At 40.5% G+C, this 21,123-nt stretch overlaps 1 protein-coding gene across 3 annotated transcripts in view; it reads right to left on the bottom strand.

The window, feature by feature from the left end:
* Nucleotides 1-3,576: 3,576 nt before the first annotated feature.
* Nucleotides 3,577-21,123, bottom strand: part of LOC121282032 (NADH-cytochrome b5 reductase 3-like) — a 33,256-nt gene continuing 15,709 nt past the window's right edge. For all 3 annotated transcript variants that reach the window (XM_041195385.1, XM_041195384.1, XM_041195386.1), the window contains 4 exons: nucleotides 15,404-15,487; nucleotides 14,589-14,674; nucleotides 11,779-11,878; nucleotides 3,577-5,289 (listed from right to left, as the gene is read on the bottom strand). In XM_041195385.1, coding sequence (XP_041051319.1) covers nucleotides 5,117-5,289; nucleotides 11,779-11,878; nucleotides 14,589-14,674; nucleotides 15,404-15,487 — 443 coding nt within the window. In that variant the 3' untranslated portion in view covers nucleotides 3,577-5,116. The remainder of the gene's footprint in view (nucleotides 5,290-11,778; nucleotides 11,879-14,588; nucleotides 14,675-15,403; nucleotides 15,488-21,123) is intronic.

The following is a 21,123-nucleotide window of genomic DNA, read 5'->3' as shown; positions in this document are numbered from 1 at the left end:
TTTATGAATAATCTCCTATCTGCCATGGCTGAGACATGTATGGAACACTTAAAAGTCACTTAACACCTGATTTTGCTCACCACTATGATTCTATGTATGATTCTAATTGATACCTTGTCTTAACAATTAATAGGTCCAAGCATCTAGTGAGAGCAACTTTAATACAAACTATATCCTATTCGTACATCATTGCAAATTTGCCAATCTTGCATGATCACATTAAGTTGCATTAGCTGGCCTGCTTGATGGACCTTGGTGTCTTAAGTTCAGCTATTGCTGGAGTAACCCATTACTTGACAGGCTCCCGATCAAGCTTGGTTACAGTGCAAAACTACAAGTTTCTTATCTGTGCTTCATACAATCATGTTCCTTAATTTTTGTTTTTATGCCTTAATTTTCAATTGGGTTCATCCTTCTCTAACTGGTATTGTTCAAGAATCGGTCTCCTATCTTTACTGTGTCAGCACATTCTTTATTATACTTCTGTATCCATTGGCAACCATGAGACAAAAGTGGCTGGAATAAAGGATAGCATTGCTAGGTTTGACACAAAGTATGGGCCTAATGTACTGGACTCATTTCCATGTACACAGAAAAAGGCACAGACTGGGCAAGATACATCAGGTATAAAGCATAAACAAAACAAGCTCAAGATGAAGGCAATTCTCATCACAGATTGAATTCCGTGATGATGCAATTATAAAACATGTGCCCAAGAGGTTTAATACATTCATGGAGTTTATCCAGATGTAATTTCAGCAACTAAAGAGAATTTCAAACAAGATTTCAGTATTTTTATGTATAAGGAATTAAGGGCAATGCTAGCAAATGTGGTAATCAATAAGCTTATTTAATTGACATGTAGATTAAGCAGCTTCAGAATAAAACCCTGGGTTGGAAATGAGTAGGATCATTCAGCAACATGCAGGTCCAAGCCTACATAAATTAACAATGCTAAAAACAAACCCAATACTTCACATCAATTTCCTCTTTCCCAAAAATAGGAACATGGGAAGTTGCAGTCTAAAAGTGAATTTGAAGCTGTACTGTGTATTTAGTCAGCTTGCATCTCCTGAAGATATGGAGGGGGTGCGGGAAGCAGGGGGCAATTTTAACTTCAAAAATAGGTCGGGTGGTAGCTCCACGTGTTAGAAACATGAATCCTGACAAGTTTTTCCTCAAACCTGTCAATTTCCAGTTTATGGTGGGCAAGCAGGTGGCCAACCAACTCCAAGGAGGTAGGTTGGCACTTTGCCTCATTATAATTAAGTTCAAAATGTTGAATAATAGACAGCCTGGCTTCCCAAGGCTCATAACAGGTGAGTATTGCCAAATCCAGAAAGTGAGTGCCTTTTTACTTAACTGCTAGATCCAGCTTGGGCAATCTCCATCCCCACCCACCCTGTGCCCAAACCTCTGATCTACCCTTCCCTACAAGGCTGTCCAATGCCAAATCGACCCACCCAACCCCATGCCTGGTCCTGCATCCCCAACCAAACTGACTCGCACCTGACTGGAAGCCAACCATGTCAGTCATGTCAGGCACACACGAGTGCAAGGAATCTCCCTTGGTGGGTCAGGTAAGCTACAATTCAGCCATTCAACATGTTAAGCTGAAGCTCCACAAGTTCAACTGACACTCCCGATACTACCTATGTGGCATTTCAACACATGAACCAAGACGTTGACGTTCAGCAAACTATTTGCTTGGTGGGGGTGGGGGGGTGTGGAGGAATGGATGAATAGATAGATGGCTGGTGAGCCTGATTCTGTATTCACCAGGCAGTTAAACTAAAATCAAGAATAAACCCAGTACCCACCTATTTCATCCTCATTCTTCTGAATTTATGGTAACCTGGACAATAGTATTCTTTATAAATTCATGGTCCTTAGATGTTATGAGCCTTCTGTGCCTCCAGTGATCTGGAATTTCTTCATTCCAGCCTCATCTGTCAAGCCTTTGCTTCCACCCCGCAATCAATCAATTTCTACAACTACTGATCTGCTCAATCACACCCTTGCCCTTACCTTTGATGCCCTTGTCCCCATTAAAACCATTGCTTTCTCAAAGCATGGTAAAGCTCTCATCTCTGCTCCCTAAATACAAGGCATACTAAATTGAACAACTCCCATTCTCATTCTTCCTAATTTATTGATATGAATTTCTGGTAACCTGGACTATAATATCCCTAATAAATTTCACAAGTCCTTAGATATTATGAACTCATATTCCTCCCCAAAGTCCTTGAACATACTGTTGCCCCCTAAATCCATGTTCATCTTTTCCTGAACGCCAGGTTTGAATCCCTCTAATCAGGTTTCCGTCCCTACCAGTGTCAAAACAACCTACTTAAAAATGTTCAATATTAATGGTTTCTTTCTGCACAAACCACCAGACTTAAGTATTTCCAGCATCCACAATATTTTGCTCTTGCTCTGCCATCGTACAGTTGGATGCGACTGCACTTCCTGGTTTAACTCTTATCCATCCAGTCACAGAATCACCTGTAATAGCATCCCTTACCACTCCTGCTCCATTACGAGTATCTCCCAACGACCTATCCTTGCTCCAACATGATTTGCAAACACAGAATCAGTTTTCACATATACACTGATAACATTTAGCTCTACCTCACCACTAAGTTGCTGGTCTGTTTGTTTCAAATTCCAAACTCAATGAGCAATAATTTATTCCTACCAAAAAAAAGAAAAAACCAAAACAATAAATTTTCATTCCTTAGCCACTGATTTCCCTGTCTCTCCTTTGCAACTGTCTTGAGGTTGAAACGGACTACCATAGCTAACCCCAAAATGAGCTTTCAACTACTTACCAGCCATCATCGAGACCATTTCCACCTCCATTTACCCAACACTGCCCTGTCCTTGGCTTATTTGCTGCTGAAATCTTGTTAGCTTAAGATTTGACTATTCCAACACCCTTCTGGCTGGCCTTCTACCCTCTGAATGTCATTAAAAACTCTTTCCACCTATGTCCTAACTTGGGCGAAGTTCCATTCACTTATCTTTCATGTGCTTGCCAGTCTACATGGTTAATATCTCGATTTTATCACTCATTGTTGTTTTCAAATTCCTCCACAGCCTTCTCATATCCTGCAGCCATACAACCATTTGAGGTATCAACGTTCATCCAATTGTGACCCCTCGAGCATCTATTTTTAGCACTCCGTTGGTGGTCATGCCTTCAGCTGGCAAGCCCCTTAAGCTCTGGCATCCCCTCCCTAAACTACTGCTGCTCTTTTGTCCTTCAAGATGCTCCTGAAAGCTTACCACCAGGTGCAAGCATTTGGCAACCTGGCCAAAATGGAATATGGCTCCATATCAAACATTTCCATGAAGAGCCTTGGAACGTCTTAAGTTGAAGAGGCTATATAAATACAAATTGTTTCCATTCACTCTGGATTTTTTTTTGCACTTCTGGAACATGCTTCAAATGAATCCAATATAGTTTATATGAAGTACTCAAATGTTTTAACAATCAAATTCTTTAATGGCCATGTTATATTTCAACACCTTAAAAAAAACTGAAGCGCTAAGTCATTACAATATACAAAATTGTTCACCAAATGGATTTTTATTTGTTTTCTGTGCCATACATTTGTATTTCAGAAACTGTGATCATCCAGATTTACCAAAAGAATCTTTAGGACAAATCCCAAATTTATTATTCCATTGTACTTCAGCTAACGATTGAAGTAACTGATTTGTTTTTTCTTGTCCTAAAACTGATACGCTTTGGTGCAGTGTCATTAAGTGACTTTTGGGCAGGGGAGAGGGCGCAGGGTGGTCTGTGATGTGGCATTGTTTCTCCACCACAACAACTGGAGTTCTCAGATCCATCAAAGTCAATCTCAATTTGGAGCTGCATGTATTTTAAATAAGCACACATTACAGCTACTGTACTGTAAACTAGATCAAATAAAAACATGCAGGAGTGCGGACTTCGTGAACATCTTAAAGACTAAGTAAAATCGCCAAGAAAATGATCTAAAACAATTACTTAAGGCACAAGTACTTGAGTTAGAATTACAAGTGATCACTGGGAAATATGGGAGAATGAGACCAAAAATCAGACAGACTAGGCAAATTATCACTTGCTCAGGCACTGTAAAATATTATAGCAAGATGTTGTGGCAAGCCTGAACAGAATGATTCCAGTATTCAGGCTATTACTGCTATTGAACTACGTCCAGCCAGCAATGCATCAAATGAAGATCCCATTAATATTGCCCCCAACGTTTGATACACTATTTGCATTTAAATTACATTTGTGAATTTGCAACTTATTAATAAAAAAATCTTAAACGTGTCCTAACATACATTCACACAAGCAATTAAGGGGGTGCTGTTTTGAAACTAAATCACAATCAGATGGCCTTTGAGGCAGATTATCAGTTATGGATAGTGCTGTAGAAAATAGACCAGTTTAACAGAAGTGCCAGAGGAAACGTCAAGTCTTTTAAATCTTGGAAAACATGAGAAATTAGCATACTAATCCATTACACTACCTAGTCCTACACCCTTTGAATGCAGAAGATAAATATCTAAAGATTAAAAGATTGTTGCATTGCACATTCTGGATGCTGCATCACTTGGTCACCAATGGTTGCATGTGAAGTTCACTGACTTACACATTCTTCAGTGCCAGTGTAGTACAGCAATGTGTGAAGTGCAAATAAAAAGTGGCAGAATTGAAAAAGTTCAACATATCCACCAACATGCCCTTGATTGCTTTTTAGACTTTGGCAGATTTCATAGAGCAATTTGACATCTAAAAAGTTTGCAGTGACAAGAGACATGAAAGTTTAAATCCATACATTAGTGACATGCACACAAAATATGAAGCTCCAAATTTTATGCTTTTCAAACAGATTAACTGACAGTACAATATATAAACACATTATACATTCATGTATTTCAATATGTGCAAGTACACAGCTGATATGGAGAAAATTAGTATTAAATGCAACTTGCATACAAACCAGCTTATTTTGTCTCAGTAAGGTGAACACCACTGCTTGAAGTGCAAAAAATATTTCCTTTTAGCTTGTGTATCACTTTCCCCTTTCCCCAAGCCCTAATTTGGGAATCTCAACATTTAGTAAATAAAGCGGGTTCCTTGTCCATATCCAAGTTTGTCCAAGTTGGGGTTGCATGCAAACTGAATCATAGGGGGCGGGCCACACATGAGAATCAAGACATCATCAGCAGGTGCAGGTAAGTGTTCCTTTATCATGTCAGAATTCAAGAAGCCTTCACTGAAATCCCAGCCTAAAATGGAAAAATAATTTGCATTAACACAGATCCGTTTAGATAGTTAAAAGAAAAAACCTAGAGTGCAAGAATTAATTTCCATCATTACCTCAAGTCAATGCCAGACATGTGTTGGACGCACTAGCTGGAATCCCATTTACCTTGTTAGTGTGTTGAAAAATGCAAGTGGATCGCGAGTAACTAAATCACCGTCGTCTCATATGCAATTAAGGGCGGGCAATAATGCTGGCTTTGTCAGCAATGTGCACATCCATAAAGGAAATAATAAAATCAGGCCCCCAGATAGATATCAAATAGAAATAGACAAGGCAGGCAAAAAGGGTCCATAATGTCAGGAGAAGATAGCTGTTGCAAGTAGTACAATATTAAGTGACATTATTGTACAAAACATGCTGGAAGATTGACAGCCTCAAGTCAGGTGAGAATTGACCGATTGAATTCGCTGAAGCAAAACATTAATCAGGCAGCAATCTCAAGGCTTTAAACCAGGCTTCTGAGACAGTGACCAAGATAGTTTCTTGATAGCTGAGGCAATAGCCAAGAGGGGGAAGCCACTGTCCGATAGGGAAGGTTTGAAAGACTCTTGGGCACGTTTGTATCTATCCTGATAAACAGCTGATGGAGGAGAGAACCAGCCTTTCACACCAGACCATTGCTAGAAGAGTGGATGACCTAGCAGACAACATTCAGAGTTCCCTAATCAAAAGACCATTCGAGAATTTTGCAGTCTAGGACTCAATGATGGCATGGATGTGAGTGATATAGCTCAACTTGCAATCTTTGCAAGAGGAGTCACAAACTTGGGAATTGTTGAGTAACTGCTCGACTTCTGTCCAAATGAAAGGCACAACAACGAGGCAAGACATTTTCAATGAAGTTCAACATGTCTTGGCAAAATTCAATCTTCCAGAGGACAAACTTTGTGGCCTGACAACTGATGGAACTTGTTCAATAAAGGCAAAGCACAGTGGGTTCGTCAGTCTGATGCTCAAATCAGGAAGTCATGAGATATCACTAACATCTACCAAGAGCAGCTGTGTGCAAGGACCCTGAAGATGAGACATGAGATGGAGAAAGTTCTCTCAATAGTCAGTCAATTTCATTAAGGTCCAAAGGGCTTATCACAGACAGTTCCGAGTCTCTTGCAGAGGTCGGCTCTTGGCATGAGGACGTCATTTACTTCAGGCCAGGTACGTTGGCTCAGCAAGGCAGCCACACTAGCCATCACGGGCGGCGGCGGCGGCGGCGGGGGTGGGGGGGGGTTCAGTGGCAGATGGTATTGAGACTATAGTAATCCAGAGACTCTGGGGGCCAAGTTTCAAATCCCACCATGGCAGAATCCAATAAAAAAAATCTGGAATTAAAGTCTAATAATGACCATGAAACCATTGTCAATTGTTATAAATGCCCTTGAGAGAAGAAAATCTGCTGTCCTTACTTGTGTCTGGACTACAAATGACTCCAGGCCCACAGCAAATGTAGGTGACTCTTGACTGCCCTTCAAAATGGCCTAGTAAGCCACTCAGTTGTACCAAACCGCTATGGAGTCAATAAAGAATGAAACTGGATGGGGAACTCTGCATTGACCTGGGCTCCAGAAATGACAATAGCAAACTTGGCCCTGTTGACCATGCAAAATCCTTACTAACATCTGTGCCAAAGTTGGGAGGGCTGTTTTCCAAGCAACAGCTCGACAGTCTCACTCACAGAATCATACCCTACAGATAACGTCCCAGACACTACCATCATCTGTCCCGGCAGCAGTGGGAGGGAATTGCCCTGAGAGTCCTCAACATTGACTCTGGACCCCATGAAATCTCATGGCATCAGATGAAACATGGGCAAGGAAACCTCCTGCTGATTACCACATACCACACTGCACCACCACCTCCCAACCCCACCCCTGCTGATGAATCAGTGCTCCATGTTGAACAGTTGCAGGGAAGCACTGAGGGTGTCAAGGGTGCAGAATGTACTCTGGTGGGGGACTCTGGTGAGCCAAGAATGGCTCAGTAGCACCATTACTGATCGAGCTGGCTGAATCCTAAAGGACATAACTGCTGACTATGTCTGCGGTAAGTGGTAAGGGACCCATCATGGAGGGAAAAATATAGTTGACCATATCCTCACCAATCTACCTGCTTGCAAATGCATCTGTCCATGACAATAATAGTAGGAGTGACCACCACACAGTCCTTGTGGAGACGAAGTCCCATCTTTACACTGATGAAACCCTCCATCGTGTTGTGTGGCACTACCACCACGCTAAGCGGGATAGATTTTCAAACCGATCTAGCAACTCACGACTGAGAACCATGAGGTGCTGTGGGCCATCAGCAGCAGCAGAATCACAATCTGTAAACTCATGGCCTGGACATATCCCCCACACTGCCAACAAGCTAGGCGATTAAAAGCAAAATACTGCAGATGCTGGAAATCAGAAACAAAATGCTGAAAAATCTTAGCAGGTCTGATAGCATCTGAGGAGAGAAACAGTTAACTTTGAGTCCGTATGACCCTTCTTCAGGATTAAAGGTTCCGAAGAAGAGTCTGATTGGACTTGAAACCTCAACTGTTTCTCTCTACACAGATGTAGCAGACTTGGAGTTTTTCTAGCATTTTCTGTGAGCCAGGGGATTAACCCTAGTTCAAAGAGTGCAGGAGGACATGCCAGGAGCAACACCAAGCTTTACCCAAAAATGTGGTCTCAACTAGGTGAAGCTACAACACAGGACTATTTGCACGCCAAAATGAATAAACTGGTGATAAACAGAGCTAAGCAATCCCACCACCAACAGATCACATCTAAGCCCTGCAGTACTGCCACATCCACTTGTGAATGGTGGTGAACAATTAAACAACTCACCGGAGGAGGCTCCACAAACAGCCCCATCCTCAAATGATAGGGGAGCCCAGCACATCAATGCAAAAGACAAGGCTGAAGCATTCGCAACATTCAGCCAGAAATATTGTGTGGATGATCCATCTTGGCCTCCTTCAGAGGTCCTTTGATGCCAATCTTCAGTCAATTCACTCCACGAAAGCAAGAAATTGCTGAAGGTACTGGATACTGCAAAGGCTATGGGCCCTTACAATATTCCAGTTAATAATACTGGAGACTTGTGCTCCAGGACTTGCTGCACCCCTAGTCAAGCTGTTCTAGTATAGCTACAACACTGGCATCTACACAGCAATGTGGAAAATTGCCCAGTTATGCAAATAGCAGGACAAATCCAGCCAGGCCAATTACCACCCCATCAGTCTACTCTTGATCATCAGTAAAGTGAAGGAAGGGGTCAACAGCAGTACTAATAAGTGGAACTTGCTTAACAATAGCCTGCTCACTGATACTCAGTTTGGGTTCTGCCAGGATCACTCAGCTCCTGACCACATTACAGCCTTGGTTTAAACATGGACAGAAGAGTCTAACTCTAGAGATGAGGTGAAATTGACTGCCCTTAGCATCAAGGCAGCATTTGACCAAATATGGCATCAAGGAGCCCTTGCAAAACTGGAGTCAATGGGAATCGGGGAAAACCATTGGTTGGAGTTGTGGGCTGACAAATAACATTTGTGCCACACAAATGCCAGACAGTGACCATCTCCAACCAGAGAATCTAATCATCACACCATGACATTCAATGGCATTACCATCACTGAATCCCCCACTAATATGATCCTGTGGGTTACCACTGACCAGAAATGAACTGGACTAACCATATAAATACTGTGGCTAAAAGAGCAGGTCAGAGGCTAGGAATCCTGTGGCGAGTAACTCACCTCCTGACTCCAAAGCCTGTCCACCATCTCCAAGGCACAAGTCAGGTATGAGATGGATTACTTTCCATTTGTCTGAATGAGTGCAGCTCCAACACTGAAGCTCAACACCATCCAGGACACAGCAACCCACTTGATCGGCGCCCCATCCACAAACATTCACTCCCTCCACCACTGATGCAGTGGCAGTGTGTATCATCTACAAGATGCACTGCAGCAATTCACCAAAACGCCTTAGACAGCACCTTCCAAACCCACAACTACTATCATTTAGCAAGACAAGGGAAGCAAGGCACATGGGAACACCATCACCTGGAAGTTCTCCAAGTCACACACCATCCTGACTTGGAAATATATCATCATTCCTTCACTGTCACTGGTCAAAATCCTGGAACTACCTCCCCAAGAGCACTGTGGGTGTACCTACATCTCATGGACTGCAATGTTTCAAGAAAGCAGCTTACCATGACCTTCTCCAGGGCAATTAGTAATGGGCAATAAATGCTGGCCCAGCCAGCGACACCCACTACTCAAATGAAATAAAAGCCTGGAGACAAAAACCTTAATGGCTGGCAAAGGAAAAGACGAGAGTTTCAAGGACAATGAGCGGCTTAATGATTTGACATCCGTAGTTGACATTACCAAGCTTCTTGTGGACTTAAATGTGAAATTGCAAGGAAAGGATCAGTTCATCAGACTGTATAATTATGTCCATGTGTTCGTTCAGAAGTTGGAATTGCTGCAAAAAGAGTTCGCCACGAAGAAAGTTGTCCATTTTGCAACAGTCATCTAGGCATGCTGAGGCAGTGGACCATGATTGGTGGCTTGAGATGGATACGCACAGATTTGCAGATGTCAGAGGGCACAGTGATGAGATGAAGCTGTTTGCACTTCCATTTGGAACAGATGCCATTGATGAATCCCAGATGGAGCTAATTAAGATTCAGAAAGACAGTGCCCTGAAGAGAGCTATTGCAAAGCATGACCTTCTGACATTTTACAGGCATTATGTTCCATACGATTCATACCCAAACCTGTCAAGTCATGCTCGTTGCTTTGCAGATGTTGCTGCGAGTGGTGTTTATTTAAACGAATGAAGATCAAGTCAAAAATAAAGATCACTGCTGACAAACTGGCATCTATCTGGAATGCTCCACATCGGCACCTCAAGTGTGCAGGCAGGCAGACATTGCTTTTGCTTGCACGAGAAGTCAATGCTAGATATCTCACTAAGCCTGCGCTCACTATGCTGTGGAGAAGGTAATTAAGTAATGTCTGCAAGACAACTAATTTAAAAGGTGCAGATTTCTGTTGCTCAAGATAAATTTCAAATCATCCCGTCATTTCCCTTTCCTCCCAGAATTTCTCAGGGGATTCCCGTGCGAGGAAGGAAATAACGGAAATGTGGTCCCTCATATGAAGAGGAGGGATGAGAATACAGAATTAGGATCACTCCTGACAGGAGGACATCAGGTCTGGGATAAGCCATGGCGCTACATCAAGTACATGGGTAGGCAGTGACCTCTTGTGGCAGGCAAAAACAAGGGCAGATGTCTCACTGAATCAATGTTCAGTGAAATATAAGCTTATATTTCACCCCTTCCTTGGATTCACCTAGTTCTGTCGAAGGGTCATGAGGACTCAAAACGTCAACTCTTTTCTTCTCCGCCGATGCTGCCAGACCTGCTGAGTTTTTCCAGGTAATTCTGTTTTTGTTTTGGATTTCCAGCATCCGCAGTTTTTTGTTTTTATCTCTGATTTAGCCTCAACTGCTCCTGGGGTTTGGGAAGAAAGGTGGTAGTTGCTGGAATGTAAACATTTGGATGTAGCTGAGGGCAGGTTCATTTTCAGCTACTGATGTGCCCATGGATAACAGCCTACTGACACTTGCTGGCTGGGCTCACATGAAAGAATGTCAAGATTTGCCAAATTTGTTAAAATTTAAAATGGAAGACAGCATGAGATGAATAAATATAGTGTCTTAATTCACCAACAGCATGAAAATACTTGCTATGGGGGAGATGCATCAGCTTTACAAATGAAGTTCGACAACTTCAATTGAAGATTAAACTTCAAGGTCTCAGAAGAGGGGAAAGTTAATTATCAATGAAATCTTTTGCAGGATTTTTAGGAGCCAACTCTACAGTAATTTATATGTACAGGTTAATTGTGTAAATCAAAGTTTTAACCCCAGCCTCATTACAGGACATTAACACCAAATCTACACAAATTGTAAAGACATCCTGTGTTTGGCTTTTTTTTTTTGCTCCTTTTTAAAAAAAAATCTATTTTAACTATTCTTCACCCTCCTTCGCACCTATTCCTCCCACCATTTTAAGTTAAGACTCATTTATTTCACATTTTTGACCTCCAACCTTTCAGTCACCAGTGTTGGAACAGAGAACAAATTTGGGGAAAATGTATTTAATTAAACAAAAAAAATCTTGAGAGTTGATTTTTAGTCACTTATGTACACAGACATAGGCAATCTCAGATGGAAGAGAGGTTGAAATGAGTGGCCCCCAAAGGAACAAGGTTTACATACCTGTAATGAATAACAAATTAAAAACCGAAACATTTCTTTGGCTCCAATTCTATGATAGTTAAATTAAGAATCAAGACTTGAACATGAAAAGCTCTCCCATTAGCCAATACCAAAAGGAATTCATTGCAAGTTCATTTTATTAAACTGTATTAAAGAAGGTCTACCTTCAGGAGCCTTATCCACTGTATACCACAGCCTAAAGCGATCAGAATACTGAGCTTGAATTTCCTCCAAGTCATCACGAAGCAGAATGTCCTTTTCAGTCTAAGACAAAAAAAAATTTGACAAAATGTTTTTTGTTTAACTCACATGCTATACTATTTTCTGCTGCTATGAAGGAGACCAGCTACCAATGCACTCCCACAACTAGAGTTAAATCCGAGATTGAGGGAAAAAACAAAATAAATTTTAAAAAGGGCATGCCTTTTCAGTGAACACAACTTTAATCTTCTATAAACATAAGCTTTTCCATAGCTCAAAATGCATTTCCTAATGCATGCCAAGTCCGATTTACCCATTACCCTGTGACCCATAATGACTTCTAGTCCACAGAATTTTAAATTGAGGTGTTTGTTTAAAATCAGGTTGTCTTGGCCCTCCCCATCTCTAATTTGCTTTAGCCATTCAACCTCTAAGAACTGTATATTCCTCCATTCCTGGTCCTTGAGCATTCCCAACTGTGACAAGTGTAATAATTATATTTTTCAGGTTTATTATGATGTAGGTTTATGGGTGTGATTATAGTTGGGTCCATCTGTGTGATTTAATTACATTTGGAGTCAAATAGACTGCAAGCTGGAAATCAAAAGAAGCTCATGTTGGATGTGCTTGACATGCTAAGGACTAAACATGGATGCTGACTTAGCAGTAAGGTGTGAAGGGAATTTGCATTTTTAGATAAATGAAGGGATTGTTAGATTTCAGAGGGTTGTTAGTCTGTTTACAACTAGCCAGATAAGCAGGGCCAAGGAGCGTGTTTATTTTTCCCAAAGGTTATTGACAATATTGACAGCATGAAAGGTTCTCTCTCATGAGGAAGATACAGCTTCAAAGACATATGGAACAATAGAATTTGCATATTAAGGAGAGAGAAACATATATAAAAAGGAGAATGAAAGGTTATGAAAGAAGGCCATGTAAGATCTGACAGGAGTGAGAGAAACAGCCTTCAAGAAGCCTCCAGCTATTTGTGCTAGAGTCTGCTATGTAAAGTAACTGAAGGTGGGAAGCCATTTGGAATTCCACTGTCAAGTGGGTAGTGTGTTAACTTTGTTTCATTTTCAATCTAAAATCTATTTTGGACTGTTGCCTTAAAGGGATTGTGGGGCTGGGAGTCAGGTCAATTAGGAATTTTAGGACTTGTTATAGTAGTAAGTAATTGTAGTCTTATGTGTGTACTTGAAATCTTTTATTTTGCTAATAAATATTTTAATTTAATTTTTAAAATCTGAAGGTCTTGGTGGACTCATCACTTCTGAATTCAGTACATACATCTTCTCAAACACAAATTGCAAAACCGTTGTGATAGCATGACTAAGTTTCCCTTGAGGATTTGGTCCGTCTGACACACATCATCTGCCACGTCATAACACAGCTTTCTTTCTTCCATCACTGGCAGCTGTACTTTGAGTTATCAAGGTCAGAAGCTCAAATTTTCCCTCAATCTCCTTTTAAGATGTGCATTGAAACATCTATCTAAGCTCATGGTCATCTGCCCTAATGTCTTTGGTTGTGCCATTTTTTTTTCTAATTATGCTCCTATGAAGCGCTTTGTAATGTTTTACTATTCTAAAAAGGTGCCATATAAATGCAAGTTGTTGTTACATGGTTGACTAAATAGCCAGTTTGATTTGGTCTCAACAAGACTGGTTGCAAGTTTCACTGAACAGACATTATACTGCATTGTTGCTGACTTGACACTACTAGATTCTAGGAAATGTAAGTGACTTTCCTGGGTTATTCACCTAAAGAAAGTGTTGGTGTAAGGTCGTGTTGGTCCTAAATGCATACAATAGCCGTGACATGGTTGCAACGGATAAATTTCAAAAATAATTTCATTAGCAGCAAAGGATTTCATCCCCCACCTTCCTTCAATACACCCAACCCAGTTGATAGATCATATAAATAAAAATACTGAAACGTTCAGCATTTGGCAGTCTGGCAACATCAAGGTCATGGACCTGAAATGTTAACTTTCTCTCTCCATTGATGCTGCCAGACCTGCTGAGATACTTCCAGCATTTCTGATTTTATTTCAGATTTACAGAATCTAAAGTATTTTGTTTTTGTATCATTTAAAATATCTCTCATTAATAGAACAGAAGTGGGATTAATTAGCAATAGCTGGACTTTTATTTTGTTAAAAACTAAGGATGCAAACAAAACCCTCCACTTCTATATTCATAGGCACATAGCTTTTTCACCTAATGCAGTTCCATCAGAATTGCAAGTACCAACAATTGCATGGTTTGGGTAATTTTCCATTGGCAGCATGTCACAAATGCCTGTAAAGCAATATAAATTTGAATTAAGATATTTTTCCACCTGAAGATCAGTTATGGTTCAGTGGATGAACTTTCATCCAAGTCAGAAGGCAGTGAGTCCAAACCTCATTCCAGGTTGACACTATAGCACTAGGAATGCTGCACTGAAAGTGTCATTTTTCTGAGCTGTTAAACCAAAGCCCTGCCTGCCCTTATAGGGTAGATGTTAAAGACTCCACTGCAACTATCGGCAGAAAAGCAGGGCCTCAACCAACATGAAGACAAGTGATTTTACGTACTGCCATTTGTAAAATCTTATCGTCCACAAAATGGCTGCCACCTTTCCTCACACTAGTGTCTACATGTAGGATATCCCGAGGTTGTGAAAAGTGCTACATAAAATAAGTTCTTTTTATACCATTACAATGGCTTTAATTAATTAGTCTTATTTAGATGGCCTCAGCACAATGAACATTTTTAAATTTACTCACTTGATTTGCAAAAAGTAAATAGCACATAGTTGGGTCTTCATGATCTTTCATGATGGCACGAATTAACTGCAGCATTGGAGTGATACCTACAGAAGAAGGCAGCAAATGAGTAAAGAGCATCCAAACAAATGTGTAGCAGAATGACCAAGTGATTCTACTCAATCTGGTGCCACAGCTGTGCAAAAATTCCATGTTCTGTTGGTTTGAATCCCTTTACTCCCATGTAAAATATTCTATTTTCTAACTTCTAACACTTAAAAGGAAAATAGATTTAGTTGCTTGTGCTTTCTTCCTCTCATGCAGTTGGATTTCTATTGAAAACACGTGTGGCCCTGTCTTTAAATTCCCTGTGTAAAGGTATACGGATTTCAACTTCTGATTTTCCTTTTGATTTGTGCTGGAGCTTGTGTAGATCGTATATAATGTGTTTCCACCCTCCCCATACGTGAACACTCCCCTGATGCTCACTATTCATTTTACAAATGGAAAAACAACTTTTCAGAAGGATGTGGTTTTCATGAAGCCCCTATTTCCCTATTTGACAGAGTACCTGGTGTGTGTGTGTGTGTGTGTGTGTGTGTGTGTGTGTGTGTGTGTGTGTGTGTGTGTGTGTGTGTGTGTGTGTGTGGGGGGGGGGTTTAAGAGAGAGAAAACAGTCGGAAAAATATTTTCTAACCACTTGTGTATTTAAAAACTAGCAAGAGGCAATAGTAACAACTATCACAAGTACTATATGGTTACTCAAAAGAACCACATTACAGCTGCAGCTTTGGTTTGATTACAGATTTAATGATATTTTCAACTTATGTACCTACCAGATCCACCTGCTATCATACCAAGCTTTTTGACATACTTGGTTTCTGGCGATGATTTCTTGTCAGGCTGGATGGCAAATTCCCCTGGGAAGAAAAAAAAACAACTTACTATGCAATTGTTCCTTTCCCACCCAGCCAACCCACAAGAGTCATGGCACAATTAAGATTGTCATCTTAAACCTTTGCTCTTAAGTAAGCAATGTTGGACAATATGCTTATTTTAATAGTCAACAGCATGTGAAATGTGAAGCCATTTTTTGTCTGGAATAATGTAAAGATACCACTTGCTTAGTTTACACATAGGAAACAAATGTTTGAACTTTGTCTGCTCCTTTAGTGTGATATTATTAAGAAAAAAAAAAGCTTCCCATCTTACAAAGTTTCCAAGCTCAGTTGCCAACCAAAAAAAAAGGCAGAACTTTGAATAATAGATTGATGGGAAGCTTCACATGGCAAAACCTATGGCACTCTTGCCTAAGAGCAGTTTCTCATTCCAGTGTATGGCATGGAAGGAGGAGCTAGAAAATATAGCCTAAATAAATAACAAGAAATTGGACACAACAGTGCTACTCACTGCTATACTGTTCAGTGAGAACTCTCTAGACTGAACAGTCAGTGGAGCAATCTGACTTACTAAATGACTTTAATACAACTACTGTCCTAGATTTTAAAAAAACTGCTCTTAGATTACACCTTTGAAGAGTTAGAATATATGCAAATCACAAAGCTATGGATTTAAAAAAAATCTTAGCTATAAAACTAGGAGTGAATGCACCAACTGTTATCTTTCAAAATTCTATAGATTCTGGAAAGGTTCTTGCACACTGTAAAGTAGCAAACGTAACCTCTGTTTGGGGAAGGGAGAGAGAAAATGGAGAACTACAGACTTGTTAGTTTTACATCTGCAAGGATGTGACAAATAAACACTTGGAAAATGATATGATTGGCCAGAGTCAAGATGGATTTACGAAAGGGAAATCATATTTGACAAATCTGTTGGGAGTTTTTTTTGATAATTTTACTTGTAACAAAGGAGAACCAGAGAGATTGGGGGTGGGGGGAAATGTGGTTTTTCAGAAAGCTTTTGATAGAAGGTCCCACACAGGAGGTTAGTAAACAAAATTAAAGTACACAAGATATTGGTGGGTATGGGGGGAGATAATATTATTGGTATGGATTATGAATTGGTTAACAAACAAAACACAGTAGGGATGAACAGGTCACTCTCAAGATGGCAGGCTGTTATTAGTGGGGTGCTGGGACTACAGCTGTTCAATCTTTATCAATGATGTGGTTGTGGGGACCAAACGTAATATTTCCAAATTTAAATAGGTTTAGTTCAGAACTTGAGTATTGCTTAAAAAGGACATGTTGAAGCTTTATGTCTTGCACTCATCAGGACATTTCGCAAGAATGCCAAATATAAAGGGAGCAATTTATATATCATGAGAAGACAGCATGTGCTGATTAGTTGGCAACTGCACTCCGAGTGGTAGAGACATTGCCATGGAGAATGCAGTTAACTGATGACTGACTGTTAACTTCCAAGCTTTGTTTAAAAGTCAAACCAGGCAGGGCGACTCATTAGTCAGACTGAGGCTAAGTGAATGGGCAAGAACATGGCAGATGGAATATAATGCAAATAAGTGAAGTTAAAAGGCAGAGTATTTCTCAAATGGGAAAAAACTTGGGTAGTGACGATGTCCAAAGGGACCTTGGTGTCCTTGTTCACGAGTTACTAAAAGCTAGCATGCAGGTGCAGCAAGCAATTATGAAGGCAAATGGTATGTTTGCCTTCATCGCAAGGGGATTTAAGTATAGGAATACAAGTGTCTTGCTGCAATTTGAGAGAACTTTGGCGAGACCACACCTGGAGTATCGTCTACAGTTTTGGTCTCCTTATCCAAGGAAGGATGTACTTGCCATAGAGAGACTGCAACAGAGGTTCACCAGATTAATCCCTGGTCTGGTGGAATTGTCTATGAGGAGGGATTTGAGGAAATTGGGCCTGTATTCTCTAGTTTCAAAGAATGAGAGGTGATCTCATTGAAGTGTATAGAATTCTTACAGGGTAGATGCAGATAGGAGGTTTTCCCTGGCTGGTGGGTCTAGAACCAGAGGACATATCCTCAGAATAAAAGGGGCAGGCTATTTAAGACAGAGATGGAGGAGGAATTTCTTCACGCAAAAGGTGGTGAATCTTTGGAATTCACTACCACAGGGTCAGGGCTGTGGAAGCCCAGTCATTGAGCATGTTCAAGACAGAAACCTCTAGATTTTTGGATACTAAGGACATCAAGGGATTATGGGATAGTGTGGGAAAGTGGTGTTGAGGCAGATCAGCCATGATCTAATTGAATGGTGGAGCAGGCTTGACAGGCCAAGTGATCTACTCCTGTTCTTATGTTCCTAAAACATCCCCAATTCACATTTGTGGCAAGTGATCATCACTTAGCAAAATTCCCAAAAGGAATTTATTCCTCAATTCATTTTAAGAGTTGTTGACTTCAAAGAACCAAACTATATGAAATAGCTACCCAGAGGGAGAAACTGAAAGTACAAGTCTGATATGAACTCTAAAGGGGACATTACTGCTTTCAAAGCACATTATGGGTCATATTGTACTGCAGTACAAAACTATATGTTGGAGATTTAACCACATTTCCCAATTTTACAAATAATCCAAGCCCTGGTTATGTCTTGTCTCAGAGGACAGGTCAATTAATGTTGTGGACCCAAATGTTTTACTGTTGGGTGGAAATGGCACTCGGTGTTCTTAGAATTCAGTATTTCCAGTCAATAGAACTTCCCGATTACCCCCAATTGATAAACCAGCTGAGGGAAGCAAGGTCTAATTACATAAAGCCCTGCTTGGGCCATATTAGGAATATTGCAGTTTTGGACAGCTGACCTCAAAAGACTTTTAATAGTTTTGTAAGGAGTATAGCATAGATTCACCAAAATGTTGCTAGGGCTCCAAGGAATGAACTGAGAGATGACAATAATAGATTTTTATTCCAAGGAGCACACACGGTCAAGGGGAGATCTGATTGAGGTTTAAGATTTGGAAAGAAATTGACTGGGTAGATAGAGAAACCTTTTAAATGGTGGGAGAGTCTAGGACATTAATTTAAGAGTCAGCCCATTCATGGGAAGTTAGGAAATACTTCACGCAAAGGGTGCCTGAAGTATAAAACCCTTTCCCATAAAAAACAGATGTGAGTTTTATTAATTATAAATCTCACTAACAACAGCAATATTGAGCCAAAGTGAATAAATGGAGTTACTGTAGATTGTGGCGTATAAGTTGATCCAGCATAAGGAGACCCCATTTCTTGGGCCCCAAAAATCATGTTTTGCATATACTCAATGCCAAGTTTTGTCACCCAGTTAAGAATAATAGTAGATAGATAACAAGAAGAGGCAGCTCAGAATATCTCCATCTTCAGCCATGGTGCAGGGCCAACCCACTGCTGCAAGAGACATGCTGGAATTGTTGAGTGGCTGATCCTATTTGGCCCTCATCAATAGTAGCAGGAAAAGATTAAGCATAATCTTCATGCTGATCAGTTTGGGTTCTGGAAGAGAGAGAGACAATCAGCTCTAGGTCCATGCCTGGATTAAGGCTGTAATGAGACAAAAAGAACTGGATGGAGGAAAGGTAAGATTAGTTGTTCTTCACATCAAGCCAGAGTTTGACTAGGTATGGCACAAGTGCTAAAACTAAACTTAGTTAAGAAAAAAAGGAAACACCAGTGGCTGGAGTCATAAATCTCACAAAGCCAGTCAAAGTCCTAGAACGTCACTGGAAAGGTCCTCAGGAAAGCATTCTCAGGTCAATCATCTTCAAATGCTTTATCACTGACCTGAGTCACAAGGTCAGAAGAGGGGCTGTTTAACGACAATTCCAGTTTCAAACCATCTTCAATAATGAAACAGCCCACTCCTGGCTACTGTAGTAGGTAATGTCTTTATCACGTAACTGGCAGGTAATGTTCACCTCCAACAAGAAAAAGTTATATTACCTTCCCATGGTGTCCAATAGTAGCAGTACTGAATAACACACTATCATCTTGTGCTGGTGTGGCAGTCACCTATGACCAGAAGCTGAAAAGGAACAAAAGTAGGGCAGAGACTAGATACTCTGCAAGAAGTGGCTCACCTCCTGACCCCCAGGTCTTTCCACCATCTACAAGACTAAATCAGGAATGTGATGGTATACTCACCACCTGCCTGGGTATATGCAACTGCAACAAAGCTCAAAAAATTCAACATCACATAGGCCAGAGACATGCTGGAATTGCATCCCTATTACCTGACTACATATCCAACATCTCAATCATTGTAAATATTGCATCAATCTACCGTAGCTACTCACCAAGCATACTTTGAAGTCAGCAGCCTCCCCCACAACCATTAAGAACAAAAAGCAACAATGTTGTGCCAACACCATTACCTCAGATTCTCAACTTAGACAAACATAGTGCTGTTCCTTCATTGCTGGCCCATATCCTTTAATAGTTGTTATGATGCTCCAACAAAAGTCAAGGCATTTCAAGGAGATATCACACAACACCTTCTCAGGATCACTAGGGATGGGAAATAAACAGCACTGCCAGGGCCAACCAACTCCCAGAGAAAAATAAACAAAGCGAGATCGCTCCAAATTATACTGCTCTTGTTAAACCTTGAAATTAAAAACATCTAGAAGGCTACTATAGACCCTACAATTCCAGGTCAAGTAACATTAACTTTGTTCTTTCAGCTATTTCACAGCAATAATCTATACATGCATAGCAAAAGGCAATGTTTACAACCTCTAGTTTACAAAATGAAGAGGTTTTGATTAGAACATATCATCGTACCTTATTACTTTTCCAAACAAGTCAGAACATAAAGGTCAGGATCTGAGCTTCAAATTGGCTGTATTTCCCATAGCCGCAAATGTTCCTTTTGTGGAAGCCAATTGTTTGGCATGAAAAATGTTGTTTTCTTTTTGAGAACACGAAAGTTCAAGTGCTGCCACCTTTTGTCTGCTTGTAGCAGGTCAAGCACATGTGCAAAGCCAAAATATCACAATGTGATACAAGCTAGAAAGCTCCAAATGTCACAAAAAATCTCAGCTGGTTTAGAACCACTTCAGCAGACCTGGTGCCATCAGCATACCTATTGTCAGAAACTGCACGAAGCCCAGCTTGCCCCATTTTAATAATGGCCCATTGTTTTTCATTGCTGTTGATACTTAAAACAGACACCCATCAGTTAAGAATTTGAATCGAGTGTATACTACAGCCAAAAGTGATGCTTTGAACACTATCATTAACAGTTCCACTGGTTCTTAAAGCAACAGCTTTGTGATCATAAAGAATATTCATGTGCAGGTCAAATAAGTTACTGTGTGTTCAGAGCCACTTATTGTGCAAAACGTGCGTAGTGCTAAAAATTAACATGCTTGCAGCACTTGTGATTTTTAAAGAAACTTGTACACAAGTTCAATTGAATGACAACTCCAAGCTCTCTAGTGATCTAATGTGCCTGCTAATCAATAAAAAAGGTCACATCAACAGGACAGTAATGTGGAATAAGTTCTTAGTATAAAGGTTACACTGAACAAATTAACAGGGCATGGGTTGTTTATCTTCACTTACCTTCACCTCTCTTCCCCTATTTTTGTGAATGCTAGTGATCCCTATTTCATGTTGTAGATTACAGGAATACCA

The sequence above is a fragment of the Carcharodon carcharias genome, chromosome 9 (assembly GCF_017639515.1).
Source record: "Carcharodon carcharias isolate sCarCar2 chromosome 9, sCarCar2.pri, whole genome shotgun sequence".
NCBI lineage: Eukaryota > Metazoa > Chordata > Chondrichthyes > Lamniformes > Lamnidae > Carcharodon > Carcharodon carcharias.
Note: the sequence above shows the minus strand (reverse complement) of the source record. Positions and strands in the feature narration are given on the sequence as shown.